Source organism: Canis aureus, chromosome 1 (assembly GCF_053574225.1).
Source record: "Canis aureus isolate CA01 chromosome 1, VMU_Caureus_v.1.0, whole genome shotgun sequence".
Taxonomy (NCBI): domain Eukaryota; kingdom Metazoa; phylum Chordata; class Mammalia; order Carnivora; family Canidae; genus Canis; species Canis aureus.
Window position 1 is genome coordinate 58341066 of NC_135611.1, and position 17130 is coordinate 58358195.

General features: G+C 44.3%; 1 protein-coding gene across 1 annotated transcript in view; it reads left to right on the plus strand.

Moving 5' to 3' along the window:
* The first annotated feature begins 9632 nt into the window (after positions 1-9632).
* The window catches only part of NUS1 (NUS1 dehydrodolichyl diphosphate synthase subunit), a 29419-nt gene continuing 21921 nt past the window's right edge, over positions 9633-17130 (plus strand). Inside the window, exon 1 of the mRNA XM_077900917.1 lies at positions 9633-10091. Coding sequence (XP_077757043.1) covers positions 9677-10091 — 415 coding nt within the window. The 5' untranslated portion in view covers positions 9633-9676. The remainder of the gene's footprint in view (positions 10092-17130) is intronic.

Consider the following 17130-nt stretch of genomic DNA (forward strand, 5'->3'; position numbering starts at 1 on the left):
CTTTGGTGTCTCTTCTTTTTTTTTTTTTTTAAGATTTTATTTATTTATTCATGAGAGACACACACGCGCGCACACACACACACACACACACACATTGAGAGGTAGAAGCAGGCTCCACACAAGAAGCATGATCCTGGGACTCCAGGATCATGCCCTGGGCTGAAGGCAGGCGCCGAACTGCTGAGCCACCCAGGGATCCCCGGTGTCTCTTCTTCTTATGAGGATACCAGTCCTATTGGATTAGGGCCCCACTCTCATGACCTCATTTAATGTTCATTACCCCCCTAAAAGTCTTATCTCCAAGTACAATCACATTGGCGGTTAGGGCTTAACATAAGAAATTTGGGGGACATGATTCAGTCCACAACAATATATATATGTATGCACACATGTATCTATCTACATACTTACCTACCTACCTACCTATACTGTCTATCTCAATTTTGGGCTCTTCACTAAGTTTATTAATAAATTTACAAAAAAAAATAAGAAAAGGCAAAGGCAGGGGAGGACAAAATAGAAAAGGATAAGGAAATTTTAATGCCCAGTTATCACACATTTATATTCATGTAACGATTTAAAAAAATCAAGTATTTAGCTACTAATGTGAGGAGGCAGCTAGAGGGCAAGATTGAGCTATAGGGCAGATGAAATTTAGAAGGATGAAATATAGACTATGATCCTGGAAGGCAGGTGTAGGTTGAGTGTTACTGGAGTTGGAGAAGGGGCGGTCATCTTGGGCACAGGAATCCACTCAATGCCTGGAAAAAGGGGGATTACTTGGTGGTAGATAAGGAAAAGGGGAGATAAACTTCCTGAGACTAGTTTGTCCTATGTTACCTTTTTGCGCCACCATTCCCACATCTGTAAAACAGGGACTGTAGTACTAGCTCCTTGTATTAATTCTTTTTGAATTAAACTATACGGAAGAAAAACATTTCCTTAATTGTCCCCCTAATTTGCAAATCTTCCTCTCTCTCCAGATGGAGACATTCACTGTCCTATTCCCCAGATGCCAATCACACAGTGGCATATATAAATGGCACCTCCTAGGATGACACAGTGAATAGTATATGTCCCTCCTAAAAGCATTTTTATTCTCTTGCTGCTTTCCCTCTTCTATTTCATGCCTTCTTAGACCTGCCAAAAGTCAGAACTGAGCCACTGCCTCGTTATAACCCTCTCAGTAGCTGCCCCCTTGGTAATACAAATCCTGGTTGAAGCCTTTAAATTGCCCCCTGTAAGGGCTTGATTGTTCTTTGATGAAAGACTAATCTTCCACTCAGCCTTGGGAAAGGGAGTGAGAATAACCAAAATGAATGAATAACTGAAATGAATGATCTCAATAGAAGGCACAGATGCTCCTTTCTGGCACACAAACATGGTCACACAGGAAGTACTACTTTTATCAGAGCTGATGGTCTCTTCAGGAGCATTTCTAGTTTCTATTGGAAATGCTCAGAGTTTATACAATTTAAAGAGTTTTCCCTTACAGACTTTATAATGTTCTGTTATGCAATATATGCAATAGCAGTGAGTCTAGACTTGCCTTCTTTTGATGTGTAGGCTTTCTGCTAAGGTCTATGCAAAGGGGCTCACTCGTCTTCTCAAATCCTCTGTTTTGTTGCCCTCTGAATCTTCTCCCTGACTTGATGGTTCGTGGATGTCTTGGTTTTAGATGAAAAAGATGTCTCTAAGGCCAATGCTCAGAGAACTCTTCTTTCTCAAAAGAAGCCCTTTTTTCTCTAGTTGTTCATTATGTCCCCCTCAACAAATAATGTGCTGGTATTGAGGCTGTAGCCAATCTCAGGATTTCACCTGAGAAACAGAATAATCATTCTTTTAAAACTACTGTGCCAGAGGTCATGGCTCAGTTACATTACTCATCATTTGGTCAATTAGCTATATTGCTCTTAGCTAAATTTGCTAACAAATGTGCACATAAATGAAAAACTACTATCTTTACAAGTCAACCAGAAATTCAATGTTTTTCCATCGTATAGTGATGTAGCGAATGTTGAAAATTGGATTCTTGCCAGCTTATTAGTCTGAAACCTCAGGGAATGGTCAACGTGCCCCAAAGCACAGTGGTAAGAATGAACTTTGTGGAATTGGTATCATCCCAGTAATAATAATAGATTATCTTAGCAGTTCAATTCAGTAACATTACTGGCACTGTTTCTGAGCTCTAGGATTGCCTTTATTCTAGATGGTATCTGCTCTGACAGGGAAGAGCTGGTATGATGGATTTCCCTATCTTTTTCTCTCTAAGGTAGAATATTGTTCTAATATTCTCTATAGGCTTTCACGAAACACTGTTTTTAGGAATCCAATACAGAGGATTTTATCTAATAGCCACTATTCAACTTTTAAAACAGCCACTGACAATTGCCTCTAGAGTGTCCTTATCCCAATCTATCTTGGTTTCAGAAAATACTCAGGATATAGTTATTCCTTCTCACCTATTCTCTCCCCACAGCACACCCCCCCACCCCACAAACTGCCCTACCCAGTGTTAGATCATTGTTATTCAGGCTTACAGTACTAATTTCTGCTTTAGGATTAATTTACCAACCATTCAAAAAAGAAAAAAAATCACAAATGCCACTAAAAATAATCCTGTCTGATAGACAATAAATGTCCATGTATTATATGAAAAGCAGCTCATGATAATTGTTCACTTGGAAATGTAATGAAATTTCAAAATGGAATCCCTATGTTATGTGCACTTTTAATTATAACCTATCCTATCAAATCATTTTACAAAGATTATCTCCTCCAAATGTACCAAGTCAGCAGCAATGTTTGTAGATGTTTCTACATGGTCATCAGCGTTTACCCTTAGTCTTTACTTTTTGCCAGTTTGATGAGTGAAAAAACAATATGTCATTGCTTTAATTTTCACTTCACTGACTACTTGTGAGGTCGAGCACATTTTTATGCTTGTGAGCCTTTGTGTTTCCTCTTCTGTCAGTGATCTATCTGTACACCTTGCCCATTTAAAAAAATCAGGTCTTTGCTTTTGTAAAAAGCAATTTGTAGGATTTCTTCATATAATAGGGCTATTATCTCTGTTTTGTCAGATACATCACTAACATTTTCTCTAAGATCATCATTTTTCTTTTGGCTTGGTTTATGTTTATTTTTTTTGTCTTATAAAAAAATTTAAACTTTAGGTAGTCAAATTGGTCAATCTTTTTTTTTTTAAGATTTTATTTATTTAAGAGAGAGAGAGCACACACATGAGCGTGAGCACAAGCAGGGAGAGGGACAAGCAGACTCCCTGCTGAGCAAGGAGCCCCACCCGGGGCTGGATCCCAGGGCCTTGAGATCATGACTTGAACAGAAGTCAGACACTTAACTGACTGAGCCACCTAGGAGCCCCTGGTCAATCTTTTACATATGAAGTACAAGCTATGCACATTAACGTATATATACTAAGATCTATTTTAGCATATATATGTGTGTGTTTATACAATATATGTACATATGCATATATATAGTGTACACATAAGATATATATCTACTCTGTGGATAGATATATAACTGGTGACATATGTTTCAGTATTCTATGCTTAGAAGTTTTCTATGTAACTCATACCAATTAATCAATTAACCTGATCTAATATTATTTTTAACCATTAAAGTTAACTAAGGGCCTTGGAAGTTCTATTTAAAATGACATACTACAGGGGCGTCTGGGTGGCTCAGTGGATTTAAGCGTCTGCCTTTGGCTCAGGTCATGATCCCAGAGTCCTGGGATCGAGCCTCACGTCAGGCTCCCTGCTCAGCGGGGCACCCACTTCTCCCTCTCCCCCCACCCCCCAGCTCATGCTCTCTCTCACTATCTCTCTCTCCCAAATAAATACATACAATATTAAAAAAATAAAATAAAATAACATACTGCAGATCATAATGCTGACATACAACTTACATGGTGCTAAATGGTTGAACATATAATTTTACATTTTTCCTATTTTTAAACATTATGTGGGAGTAAAAGTATCTGATCAATAACATAGTACAAGAACTCAGGAAGTTCAGATTAACTAGTCTCTTTATGAGAAGACAAATCTAAGGCATAATCTTACAGACTTTTAAAAAACCCAAACTATCAGACAAGTGTGATTTACCCAAAGATTTTGGATTCTTATTTTAGATTTTGGACCTAGCAGTTTCTGTGAGAAAGGGTTTTTTTTTCCCCTTTAAAAATCCAGTACCTAGTTTGGGTTTTTTATTTTCTGGGAATTCTAGGAAGATTAGACTTATGTAAGCACTCTATAACCTCTAGAAACCAATCAGAATAAAGACCCTTTTATTTAAGTACTTTTGTAATCTAAGCCAGGCTGGCCAACTTTGGTAAATGATCTAAGGGTACATATCTGAGACTTCATGGGCTTTTCAGTCCCTGTTGCAACTACTCAACTCTGCCATAGATAATTCATAAATAAATGGATATGGCTGTATTCTAATAAAGCTTTCAAAAAACTGGTAGCAGACTCACAGTTTATGATCCATCATGTAAGGAGCTTGGAAGTTATCAATCTTGTAACAGCAAATAAAAACGCCAAACAAACTCAAAGATCAACAACTCTTTTTTGATCCAGAAGAGAAGTGAGGTCACAAGGCAAACTGCTTGCTCCCCATATTAGAGAGACAGGTGAATGCAGAGAATCACAATTTAGGAGCAGAAAGCCCTCAGCAGGGACCTCTTCAGGAACCAGTACTATGGCAGAAAAACCCAAACTGTAACTGATACATTGCTGGAGGCTTGGAGTGGACAAGACTAAGAATTAAAAAGTCTGCGGGGTGGGGTGGAAAAGGCTGACACTCTTACGTGTGTCTCACACACCTACGTAATTTTTACCTTCAAGAACTAACCAGGTTCCCAAGTGAATATTAGAGACAAAAACCACCTCACGCTTCTGGCAGCAGCAGGAGGAAAGCAACCATTTTTGAAATATGCCAGAGCATTCTATTCTTCTTAACAAGATGAGCTCTCCGGAGAAACTATTTTATCATGGTCTAAATTACTGGGCTTTTATCTGGTCCTGGGGAAGGGAAATACCCAACCCCAGCCCTCTCCAGCCATCCTGGCTCACATCAGGGAGGGGGAGTGGGTTGGGGAACTGAAAACACTTGTGAGTTCACAGACCAGCGGTGCAGCCTCCCTAAAAGATTGAGGCCTGATCATAGGAGTGCAGAACCTTTCCCATCCTCTGCATCTCACCACCACAGTCCTAAAGGACTGCTCACACCACTTCCTTTCACCAAGTAGATCACATCCAATCCTCAAATAAAACTTTCAACACATTCTAAAAGGCAAAAACAAAACATGAAGAGAGAAGAACAAGCACCAGAACCAGACTGAGATATAGCAGGGATGTCAATATGACCTATCAGGAGTGTCATACACTTGGAATCACATAGTATGTATGTCCCCATAATGTCAGAGACTTGCTATCTTTCTGAAGCTGTGCAATTCTTTCTGCAGTTTTCTGCCTTTGGTAGAACTTGGTGTTGGGAGTTATGCTTAAGAAGTCCAAAATTGAAGACTCCTAACTCTGGGAAACAAACTAGGGGTGGTGGAAGGGGAGGAGGGCAGGGGGTGGGGGTGAATGGGTGACGGGCACTGAGGAGGGCACTTGACGGGATGAGCACTGGGTGTTATTCTGTATGTTGGCAAATTGAACACCAATAAAAAATAAATTTATTATTAAAAAAAATAAAGTACTTTAGCTGAAAAAAAAAAGTCCAAAATTTTGGGGAGCCCGGGTGGCTCAGCGGTTTAGCGCCTGCCTTCGGCCCCAGGTGTGATCCTGGAGACCCAGGATTGAGTCCCACGTCGGGCTCCCTGCATGGAGCCTGCTTCTCCCTCTGCCTGTGTCTCTGCCTCTCTCTCTCTGTCTCTCATGAATAAATAAATAAAATCTTTAAAAAAAAGTCCAAAATTTATGTTATATTCATATGAACCCCTAACATTCCTAAAAGTGCCCCATTCACTACTTTCTTTTGAAAATGACAAAATAAATTCTTTAGAAAAGAAAGAAGTGCATAAACTTTGGATTGAACGGATATGCCCAATAGGATATTATTACGTTTTCCTGTTATCCCAGAATTGTGGCAGAAAACAAAAGGCATCAAACCTATCATCTTCTTTTTTAAAATTTTGTTTTATTTAAATTAAATTAATTAACATACAGCATATTACTAGTTTCAGAGTTCAAGGATTCATCAGTTGCATATAATTCCCACTGCTCATTACATCATGTGCCTTCCTCAATGTCCATCACCCAGTTACCCAATCCCCCTACCCACTTACCCTCCAGTAACCCTCAGTTTGTTTCTTAGAGTTAAGAGTCTCTTATTTCATTTTTTGATGGCTGAGTAATACTCCATTCTATATATATAAATACCACATCTTCTTTATCCATTCATCTGCCGATGGACATTTGGGCTCTTTCTAGTTTGGCTATTGTGGACGTTGCTGCCAGAAACATTGGGGTGCAGGAAACCTACCTCATTCTAAGTGCAGAGAAATAGCCAGAATTTGAGAGCAGCCACTGGACACTTCCATCCCTAGCCTACTGAAAGACGCGAAAAAAGAAAGAAAAAGAAAAGTGGATGCTTCCTCCCTACTTCCTTGTAGAGGCTGAATATTTACTTATTTATTTGAGCGAGAGAGAGAGAGAGACAGAGAGAGACAGAGAGGCTCAATGCAGGGCTCAATCCCACAACCCTAAGATCATGACCCTGAGATCACAACCTGAGCTGAAATCAAGAGTCAGATGCTTAGCCGACTGAGCCACCCAGGCACCCTTGGAGGCTGGATGTTTTTAAGCCGGGAGACCGGTGAACCTTCCTCTGGTTACTCTTGGAGGAAATAACAAAACAGTTGAGGAGAGGAGCCAGGATCTTCATGTTGGGGGTGGTGAGTACTGTCAGATAGAACCCCTTTGGTTAAGTGTGTGTGTGTGTGTGTGTGTGTGTGTAAGGAGATGTCCTTTGGAATCCACACCCAAATTTCAGAAGGACTTGTGCCCGGGGGCTTCCTTAGCAGAGCATCCTGGAATCACATAAACACCAGCAGTGGCTAGTGAGGAAGAAGACTGCAGGCTTTCCCGGTCACTGCCCTTCCCATCTCCCTCTTCTTTGTCCATCACGGGAGTCAAAAGTGCAGAGGAAACTGAGAGAGGTAGAAGTGCGTGTAGGGTATGTGCGGTGTTCAGCCTTCAGTTCCTTAGGCTGAACTGCCAAAGAGAGGAAAACTTTGAGAGGAACATGAGATTCCAGTTTCAAAATAAAGCGGTCGGTCATGGAAAATGAGACCGGTCCACAAAGTGATAATGATTGGAACAGTAAGGTATGTAGCCAAGATGTTATTAGATGTTTCCCAAAGGGAGAAAGGGTTTAAGAGAACAAAGAGTAGGTAGGCATTACACAAATGAAATTGTTTTATATGTGTTATATAAACACGTAATAATACTACATGTATATGCCCACATTTAATTCTTGGACAACCTCAGGGTACGAATTCTGCGAGTGCACTCTGATGTAGGTTTTTTTTTTTTTTTTTTTTTTTTTTGGCTACAGCACAGTACTGTCAACGTACTTCTCCTTATGATTTTGTTAATAACATTTTCTTTGTCTCCAGCTTACTTTATTATGAGAATATGGATCATAATACATATAAAATACAAAATACGTGTTAATCAAGTGTCTATGTTACTGGTAAGGCTCTAGTCAACAGTGGGCTGTTAGTAGTTAAGTTTTGGGGGAGTCAAAAGTTATACTAGGATTTTTGACTGAGGAGGAGGGGAGTGTTGGGGCCCCTAAACCCCTATATTCTCCAAGGGTAAATCTGTACATGAAGATGGAAAGTGCTGTAAATTAGCTGGGAAATTTACAAGGAGTGGTGAGATTTACAGGGAGGAAGACATCTCCCGCTAGGGGACAAAGGGATTTTTTTTTTTTTTTAAGATTTTATTTATTTGAGAGAAAGGGAGAACAGAAGCAGGGAGGAAGGACAGACAGTGAGGGGGTAAGCAGATGCCGCTGAGCAGGGAGGCCCATGCGGGGCTGACCCCAGGACCCTGGGATCATGACCTGAGCCGAAAGCAGACACTTAATGGACTGAGCCACCCAGGTGCCCCATCAAGGGAGTTTTCACTGAGGACTTGGCATGGAAGACGGTGCTTAGGAAATGGGTTGGGGCTTGGGGAATACCTGCTGGGGAGCTAGACATCGAGGAGAAAGGAAGAGAGCAAAAGGGGCAAAAACGGGACAGGCCTGCTGCAGGGAAGTACAAGACTGGCCCGCAGGAACACTTTGTAGTCCTGACTGGCTGGAGCATAAGGCTGTGTGAAGGGGATGGTGTGGGTACACGGGCAGGTTCCCCCAGTGACGGTCACCCGGGTCAGTCATACAGGTAGCCAGCCATCGCTCGCTGAATGAACAAAAGAATAAACCGATCCGATTGCCAGGCCGTGGAACCCCATTTTATGCATTAAGCAACGGACAGCCAGCAAGGATCCCATACAGAGGGGAAAGACACAGGCAAAATCGTGTCGCAAGAACATTGGTAAAGATCTCGGGGGATCCCTGGGTGGCTCAGTGGTTTAGTGAGCATCTGCCTTCGGCTCAGAGCGGGCTGCTGGAGACCCGGGGTCGAGTCCCACGTGGGGCTCCCTGCATGGAGCCTGCTTCTCCCTCTGCCTGTGTCTCTGCCTCTCTCATTCTGTGTCTCTCAAGAATAAATATATAAAATCTTAAAAAAAAAAAAAAAAAGAAGATAGAATGAAGGGGCACCTGGGTGGCTCAGCGGTTGAGCATCTGCCTTTGGCTCAAGTCATGACCCCGGGGTCCTGGGATCGAGTCCCACATCGGGCTCTCTGCAGGGAGCCTGCTTCTCCCTCTGCCTGTGTCTCTGCCTCTCTCTGTGTGTCTCTCATGAATAAATAAATAAAATCTTAAAAACAAAAGCATTAGTAAAGATCTCCATTCGCACTTTAGGAAGGACGGACCTCAGGTTCGAGGCTTGACCGAAGACCCTGTGTCGGGGCACGCTCCCGCGTCTGCACACTCACTTCCTTTCCGAGACCCTCGCTCATCCCCAGCCTCACACTTGCTGCACGCTCCCTTCTATTCCGAGGTTCTCTCTGGCGTCCGTAATTTCCAATCCCGTCGGGCCACGCCTACTCCTTGGAAGCCATTAAAGGAGACCGCACGAGACAGCCAAGGCCCCGAGGGACGCGGAGTCCCTGACCTCGCGCGTTCCCACCTCCGAGCCAGGTGTCCTGCCCGCGCAGGCTGGCGGCGTCTGCACCTCGGCCTCCGCACCTCGAGGGGGCGCCCGCGGCCCCCGGCCCGCTCCGTTCGCAGGCGCTCGCCCGCCCTGGCCGCGCGGGTTTGGGCCACATCCGCGGCCCCGGGCGCGCGTCAGAGGCCCGCACGGCCCAATCAGAACTGTCCATGTACTCGTGGGGGCGGGGCCGCCGCGGCAGGAGGAAGATGGCGGCGGGGGCGAGGTGAGGTGTTGGCAGTCGAAAGGGGTTCGGGCGTGGGGGGCGGGGGAACGTGGAGCGATGGCCCGCGCCGGCCGCAGGGCTGGATAAAGAGCCGTCGCGCCGCGGGTGTGGGAGGGAGGGAGGAGAGGGTGCCCGGGCGCCACGAGAGTATGACGGGGCTGTACGAGCTGGTGTGGCGGGTGCTGCACGCGCTGCTCTGTCTGCACCGCACGCTCACCTCCTGGCTCCGCGTTCGGTTCGGCACCTGGAACTGGATCTGGCGGCGCTGCTGCCGCGCCGCCTCCGCCGCGGTCCTAGCGCCGCTCGGCTTCACCCTCCGCAAGCCCCCGGCCGCCGGCAGGAACCGCCCGCACCCCCGGCACCCGCGCGGGAGGCCGGGCCCGGCCGCCGCCCACCCCCGGCTGCGCTGGCGCGCGGACGGCCGTTCCCTGGAGAAGCTGCCGGTGCACATGGGCTTGGTGGTCACCGAAGAGGAGCAGGAGCCCAGCTTCTCGGACATCGCGAGCCTCGTGGTGTGGTGCATGGCCGTGGGCATCTCCTACATTAGCGTCTACGACCACCAAGGTGAGGTCCGGCGCGGGCAGGAGGGATCCGGGGCGTGCCGCTCGCCGGCTCCGCCAGCTGGCCCGCTCCCGAGGCCCTTAACTGCAGAGTACGGTGCCAGCGCTTTCGAGGAAGGGAGATAAGATTTCCCCAACACCTGCTGACTCCCTGTGTTCGAGTCAGCCGCTTTCTGTGCATTAAAAAAAAAGACAAAAAAAAAAAAAAAAACCAAGCCCACAACACTGCTTATTCTTTGTAGCGCCCCAGTAAGGCAGACGGGATCAGTGTGCCCTAGTGTCACAAAAGAGGGTCACCGGCCTCTGCGCTGGTCCCGCGCTTGCCCCTCCGTTAACGCCGGTGTGATTCCCTCCGAGAAGATTCCCAGAACTGCTCTTAGGTCGCTGCGAGGCTGGGAAGGGTCGGGGCCAGGTGGCGTTGGAACCGCGGTTCCGGAAATAGGTGGGGGCGGGGGGGCTCGAGAGGCAGCACCGCAGGCGGTCGCCCAGCCTTCGGGGGTCTGGGGTGGCGCGCGGTCCTCGGTCCTTGGCGGCTAACGCAGGGCTGGATAGAGTGCTTCCCTCCTGTAAGCTCTGGTCGCGGGAAGGCATTTATTTGTCCCCGCGGGCGGCCTCGGTCGGTGGAAGAGTCGGGCCCTCGCTGGGTGGCCGGAGCCTTGAGCGCCGCGCCAAGCCGGTGCCTTGGAAGGTGGCATCTCGGCCCGCGCGGCCCCGCAGGCCCCCGGGAGGCGGCCGCGCGCGTCGGCGACGTGGTTAATAACGAGTCCGAAACCGCTGGGAGGACCCGGGAGAGAGGCTCTCGCCGAGGAAGTAGGCCCTCGGCTGGACCCTGAGTGCAGTCGGAGGGAAGGTTGGGGAAGGCTCTCCAAGTCAGGCTTGGCCTCCGCGGGTCCTGAAAGCCGGGGAGTCTAAGGAGAGGCCAAGAGGTGGTGCCTACCGTAATCTCGGTGTACCTGCCGAAGGAAAGAAAAGGAACGTGGTTTGTTTTTTTTAAATTTCTGTAGATTTTATTTATTTATCCATGAGAGACAGAGAGAGAGAGAGACAGAGAGGCAGAGACACAGGCAGAGGGAGAAGCAGGCTTCACGCGGGGAGCCCGACGTGGGACTCGAACCCGGGACCCCGGGGTCATGCCCTGGGCTGAAGGCGGTGCTAACCCGCTGAGCCACCCGAGCTGTCCCATGGTTGGTGTTTTTTTTTTTTTTTTTTATGTTAATTTTTTTATTGGAGTTCGATTTGCCAGCATACAGCATAACCCCCCAGTTCGGTCACCGAAGTGACTGCCGCGCCCCGCGGAAGCTACAGTCTGATTTCGTTTTTCCCTTAAAATCTTCGTCAGGGAGCAATGGCCACGATAGCCAAACTGTGGAAGGAGCCTCGGTGTCCAACGAAAGATGAATGGATAAAGAAGATGTGGTTTATGTATACAATGGAATATTACTCAGCTATTAGAAATGACAAATACCCACCATTTGCTTCAACGTGGATGGAACTGGAGGGTATTATGCTGAGTGAAGTAAGTCAGTCGGAGAAGGACAAACATTATATGTTCTCATTCATTTGGGGAATATAAATAATAGTGAAAGGGAAAATAAGGGAAGGGAGAAGAAATGTGTGGGAAATATCAGAAAGGGAGACAGAACGTAAAGACTGCTAACTCTGGGAAACGAACTAGGGGTGGTAGAAGGGGAGGAGGGCGGGGGGTGGGAGTGAATGGGTGACGGGCACTGGGTGTTATTCGGTATGTTAGTAAATTGAACACCAATAAAAAATAAATTTAAAAAAAAAAAAATCTTCGTCAGGGAAGTGGGTCGTAAGAGTGGGGTTTTGTCCCAACGGCGCGGCGGAGGCCAGACAGTGACTCTTGGACGGGGTTACTCTTGCCTGGTCTGTCCCCTTCCTCGCAGGCAGCAGAGGAGTCTGGTGACTCAGTAGCGTGTCACCGTCAAATGATGGGTTAACCGGTAGGGGTAAAGTTGAATAGGGGCTGATATTTCTATGGGACTTGCCGAAGAAGTCAGCAGACCAGTAGAAATCACGAGACTGTTAGGAAGCGGGGAAAGAAAGAAGTGAGGAGCAGAAATGGAAATTATCCGAAGCCATTAAACAGTGTGGTGAATCCCTTGTATACAGGTGGTTGCTGTAAAGCAAGTACCTTGACGTGCCAGGAGGGAAGGCGGAGGGAAGGCGGAGGGAAGGCGGAGGTCTAGCTCCACAGTCTCCCTGGGTGGCTGTGCCTCCCAACCCAGATTGTCATATTGCTGCACTTCCTTGTTCCAGCAATTCCTGCTGCTGAGCTGCTGATGTGGTTCAGAAATAGCCTCTGTCATATTTGCTGAAAGAAAAACCACTGTTAATGAAAAGGAAGAAGTCAAGCTAACCTGCCATTGACTGAACACAGAAAGGACTTTTAAAGTTCTTGCCAGTGACTAGACTCAGGGCCCTTTTTGCCCTACTCTAGAAGCAGTTTTAGTTATTTTTTAAGGGGATAACTTCATTGTTTAAAATAAGAGGCTTTTGATTTACCCACTCTTGGTTTTGGTTCATTCATTCATTCATTCATTCAGCAGTAACAACAGACATGTGTTAAATACCAGGTATTAGTGTGGGCATGGGAGTAGCAGTGGACAAAACAGACAAAAATTCCTGTGCTCCTGGAACTTACATATATTATGAATGAGTAAAATATGTGGTAAAGTAGATCATAAGTGAAATGAGGAAAAATAAAACAGGGAAAGGGGATAGGAATGTTGAAAGGCAGTAGTAGAAGAGGGGGTGCAGTGTTAAGTCGGGTAGCCAAGGAAAGCCTCGTTGACCTTTGAATATAGACTGAGGGAGGTGAGGAAGGAAGCTGTGTGGATATGTGAGAAAAACTGTCCTTTTTAAGGGAAGTGTAGCTGCTTAAGCTTTATTGAGTTATCCCAAACAGACTTTTATTTAAATCTATTTCTGCATAGGTATTTAACTTTTTTTTTTTTTTTTTTTTTTTTGGTATTTAACTTTAAAAAAAATAACAAATGTCATATTTATTGAGTACCTTACTATGGTTTTTGAAGTACTGGGACACAAAGAAATACAAAAAATTGTGTCTCTCAAGGACTTAAAATATCTCAAGTTAAGATTGCCTACTAAAAAATAATATATAAATGCTGAGTGGCAGAGACTGTTTAAGGAAAGAAAAAACTCCTAGTGGAGCAGGGTTACCCCTCATATGCCCATAACCAGGAAGGAGGTGACACTTGCAAAAATAGGTGGAATTTGAATTAGCATGAACAGTAGTGTTCTCCATCCTCTACCCACTGCCACAGCCCTGGTCTCTTCCCCCACTGTCTCTTCCTCCCCCCCTCTCTATATGTGAATAGGGAATTCCCTATTGGTAGCATTCCTATTAGACAGTCTTGAACAACAGCACCAAGTAGTGTTGGGAACAGTAAATATACTATGTAAGTTTGTGTAAAGAAAAGAAAAGCTGAGAAATAAGGTAGGGTGAAGGCTTGGGTGACTGTTCTATTGCTTTGTAGTCTACCCCCAAAGCATAGTGGTTAGTTTGTTTTGTTTTTTTTTTTTTTTTTTTTTTTAAGGCATAGTGGTTTAAAACAACTTCTGTGTTGACTCAGTTCAGTTGGTCAGTTATTTTGGGGGATTGGTCCTCATAAGGTTGCAGTCACATAGTGGCTGGGACATACACATTTCTTGTCATAAGTCTGATGCCTGCTTTGTGAGAGTTGGAATAGATGAAGGCAGGTTGGTCATCTGCCTTCACATAGTCCTTCTACATGGCTGGCTTGGACTTTATCATTTAATAGTGGCCTCATGGTAGTCAGATCATAGTTGACTTCCTTCAAAGAGTGTTCCCAGTGACCTGGCCAAAGGCCAAAGTTTGCAAGGCGTCTTTGCTGAGCTTAGGGAATCTTGCAGTGTTACTTTGGCTGTATTCTCTTGGTTTGAGAAGTTGAGAGTCAGAGGTCTGCCCCAAACCAAAATGTCGAAATAGACTTCACCTCTCCATGAGAAAACAGCTAGTGCAGAAAGATGGGAGAGAGGCAGTCGTGGGAAGGATGCGGGGTAGGCAGGGATTGACGACGGCAGGCATCTTGGAGACAAGCTCCTGTACCATCTTACATTTTTCCCTGGCCTGTACCTCTTCACCTAAAAATTTGAGTTTAAATAAGCATTCATTTTAATTAATTGTAATTGGGTCTAGATTATGTTTTGTCCTGAGACTAAAAAAAAATAAGACCCATTGATATTTATTTTGGTTTGACAGCAAAACTGAACTTTTTATTTTCGTTTACCTGCCATATTTCTTGATTCTGATAATTTCTGCCAGTAATTGCTTCATATTTTAGAAATTGGAGTTGTTTTCTCAGGAATTTCTTAACATCAGAATTCTAGTAAAGGGATTTGCCTAATTTGACTCCATGATTATAATTGAAGAAAGGACCATAATTGGGTTGGCACAAAAACTGGAATTCAGGGGCTTTTGGAGCTACAGCCTTAGGGGTGCTGTGCTTGCCTGGCTCTCACTTGAAGTACGCTTAGCTCCATGTTGTCTGGGTATGTGTTAGTATCTTTGGTGATGGGACCTGTTCTTACTGCCCGGCCATATCGGTGCCATGCTGGGGACTTTGCGGTAGGGCAGGATTTTTCAAAATGTGACCTGTGGACCATCTAAGAGTGAGTCGTTGGGGATGCTTCTAACAGAGATTCAAGGTATTATCGATCAGACTGAATTAGGGGAGCGGGACCTGAGCACCTCTGTTTTTATCAAACTGCATACTGCCTCTGTACGCTGAAGTTTAATGCTAGCACAAACTGAGGGACATTCTGCTACTTGCCTTACTTCAAATTATTTGTTCTTCATGTTCCTTTTCATGCGTGAGGTAGTCTGGGCAGGGTCTTAGTATTAGTTCCCATAAGTTGGAGTGATCCAGAATAAGGCATTGCCTTCTGTGTGAGGATTCAGCAACAAGAGAACAGGAGTCTTTGTTCTGCGTTGCTCTTTCTGGTGTTACTTCGATAGTTGTAAAGTCATAAAATCTGTACTAGGTGTCTTCTGAAATTGTTTTTAGGTACAGATTTCTCACACTGGAATTAAAAATGTCCAGTGTACTCCCAGCCTCCCCGGCCTACTTCTTACTATTTCATATACCTTTTGCTGTATCCCAGGTTTAGGGGACTTGACGTTCTCTCCCATTGGAAGGGCTCTTCTCCTTTCCCTGACAAATGGCTGTCTACTTGTCAGAAGGCTGTCATTGATCCTTTTAAGTCCATCCTATCATCTCTTATGTAGCCTGTCTTGATTCTTCGATTCTTTTCTTGCTCTATCCTTGAATCTCCTCAGAACTTGGTGTATCTCTAAAGGTATTTCTGTTTTCTAAAGCAGTAGTCATATATATGTGCCTGGATCATCTTACTGGATTGTAAGCTCCACAGATGCTATCTATCCTTTTCATATTTGCTTCTCCTACAGTGTGTAGTTTGGTGTTGTACATTGGTTTCCCAACATGAGCACCCAGGAACCTTAAAATAATGGAGAGAAATGAACATAATTTGCCCTAGTTATGTTTTTGCTCAGTGATACAGATGCCATTGGGAAATATGGTTTTACTAAGTACTTATTGTTCTTATTGTATTTGGAACATAGAATTGGAAGTTTTGAAGTCCGGTTGTATTGCAATTACATCTTGATATAATGAGCAATATAAACTGGAGTGCTCGTATTCCTCAATGTGGAAACTCATGTCAGGGAACATCTGGTCCTAGTCCTCAGCTTTGTGTAGTTCATGTCTTGTGCAGAATTTTACATGTATCTTAGCATCCTGGAAAGTCCTCTTTTTGTGTCAGAGTTAGCTACCTGGCAAAAGGCTACCATTAATCCTTATAATAATGTCCACCCTGCTACTTCCTAGATAGCCTCTGAACTACTTCATCCCCAGTGTTGCTGACTTTGAAAAGCTTTATTCTGCTTTTTTTGGCTTTAGAAATGACCTCATTCTCTTGAGTACCCTTCTGTTTAACCATAGTACTGGATCTGTGTCTGAAAATAAACCCTTACTTAATAGGAATAGTCATTGTTGAATTCTTACTGTCTACCAGAAATTATGCAAAGAAGTGCATTAAATCCTTAGCAGCTTTACACATCAAGAAACTGACACTTAGAAAGCCAAGGACCCATATCTAGTAAGGACCAGATCTAGAATTTGAACTAGATTTTATTGCAGAGCTTTTATACCTAACCATTTTGCTATACTGACTTTCACTGGTAAGAGAATATGACTATAATATAGTCACTTTTAGTACTATTCCTAATTATGTTGGGTCATTTTAAAGCCTTGATAAAGTGGAACTTATCTACAGGTAATAGGAATGATTTGTAACATATTTGAAGGCAAATGGAATTTTCTTTATACCACTAATACAAAAGTTTATCCTATGAATCACAGGGTATACATTTTTAATCAACTAAGATTAATTTTATGGAACTCCTGCTCTGTGTTGAACCATTTCTTTGTTCTGTAAGCAGAGTCTGTGAAGACATTCTTCTCATTTTTATAATGTGTGCCCAGGGGCTGAGAAAGCCCACATGGTTGGTAATTTTACCCATCTCTCTTGCTGAAGAGTTGGAACTGGAAGCCCGGTACTTGTTGCATTATGCCGTACCACCGTCACACATGTATCTTCCCTTGCTACACCATGCTTATTATTCCAGTGTAATTGCTGTTCTGTGAAGTAGCCTGGGGCTCTCTCTCAAAATAGAAATGTTTAATGGCATCTAAGATTTATTTTGTTATGACTGCTTTAGTCATGTAAAGTTTTCATGGTAGTTTTTTTTTTTAATTTTAAATACTTCATAAGTATATATTTTCTTCTCTCAAGATTGCCTCTGATAGCGTAATTGGGTTGTTAGAAAAATTAAGTGAGGGTAACCACTAGGTAACTTATTTAGGTGTCTAGTTTATTTATTTATTTATTTTTAAATTTTTATTTATTTATGATAGTCACAGAGAGAGAGAGAGAGAGAGAGAGACGCAGAGACATAG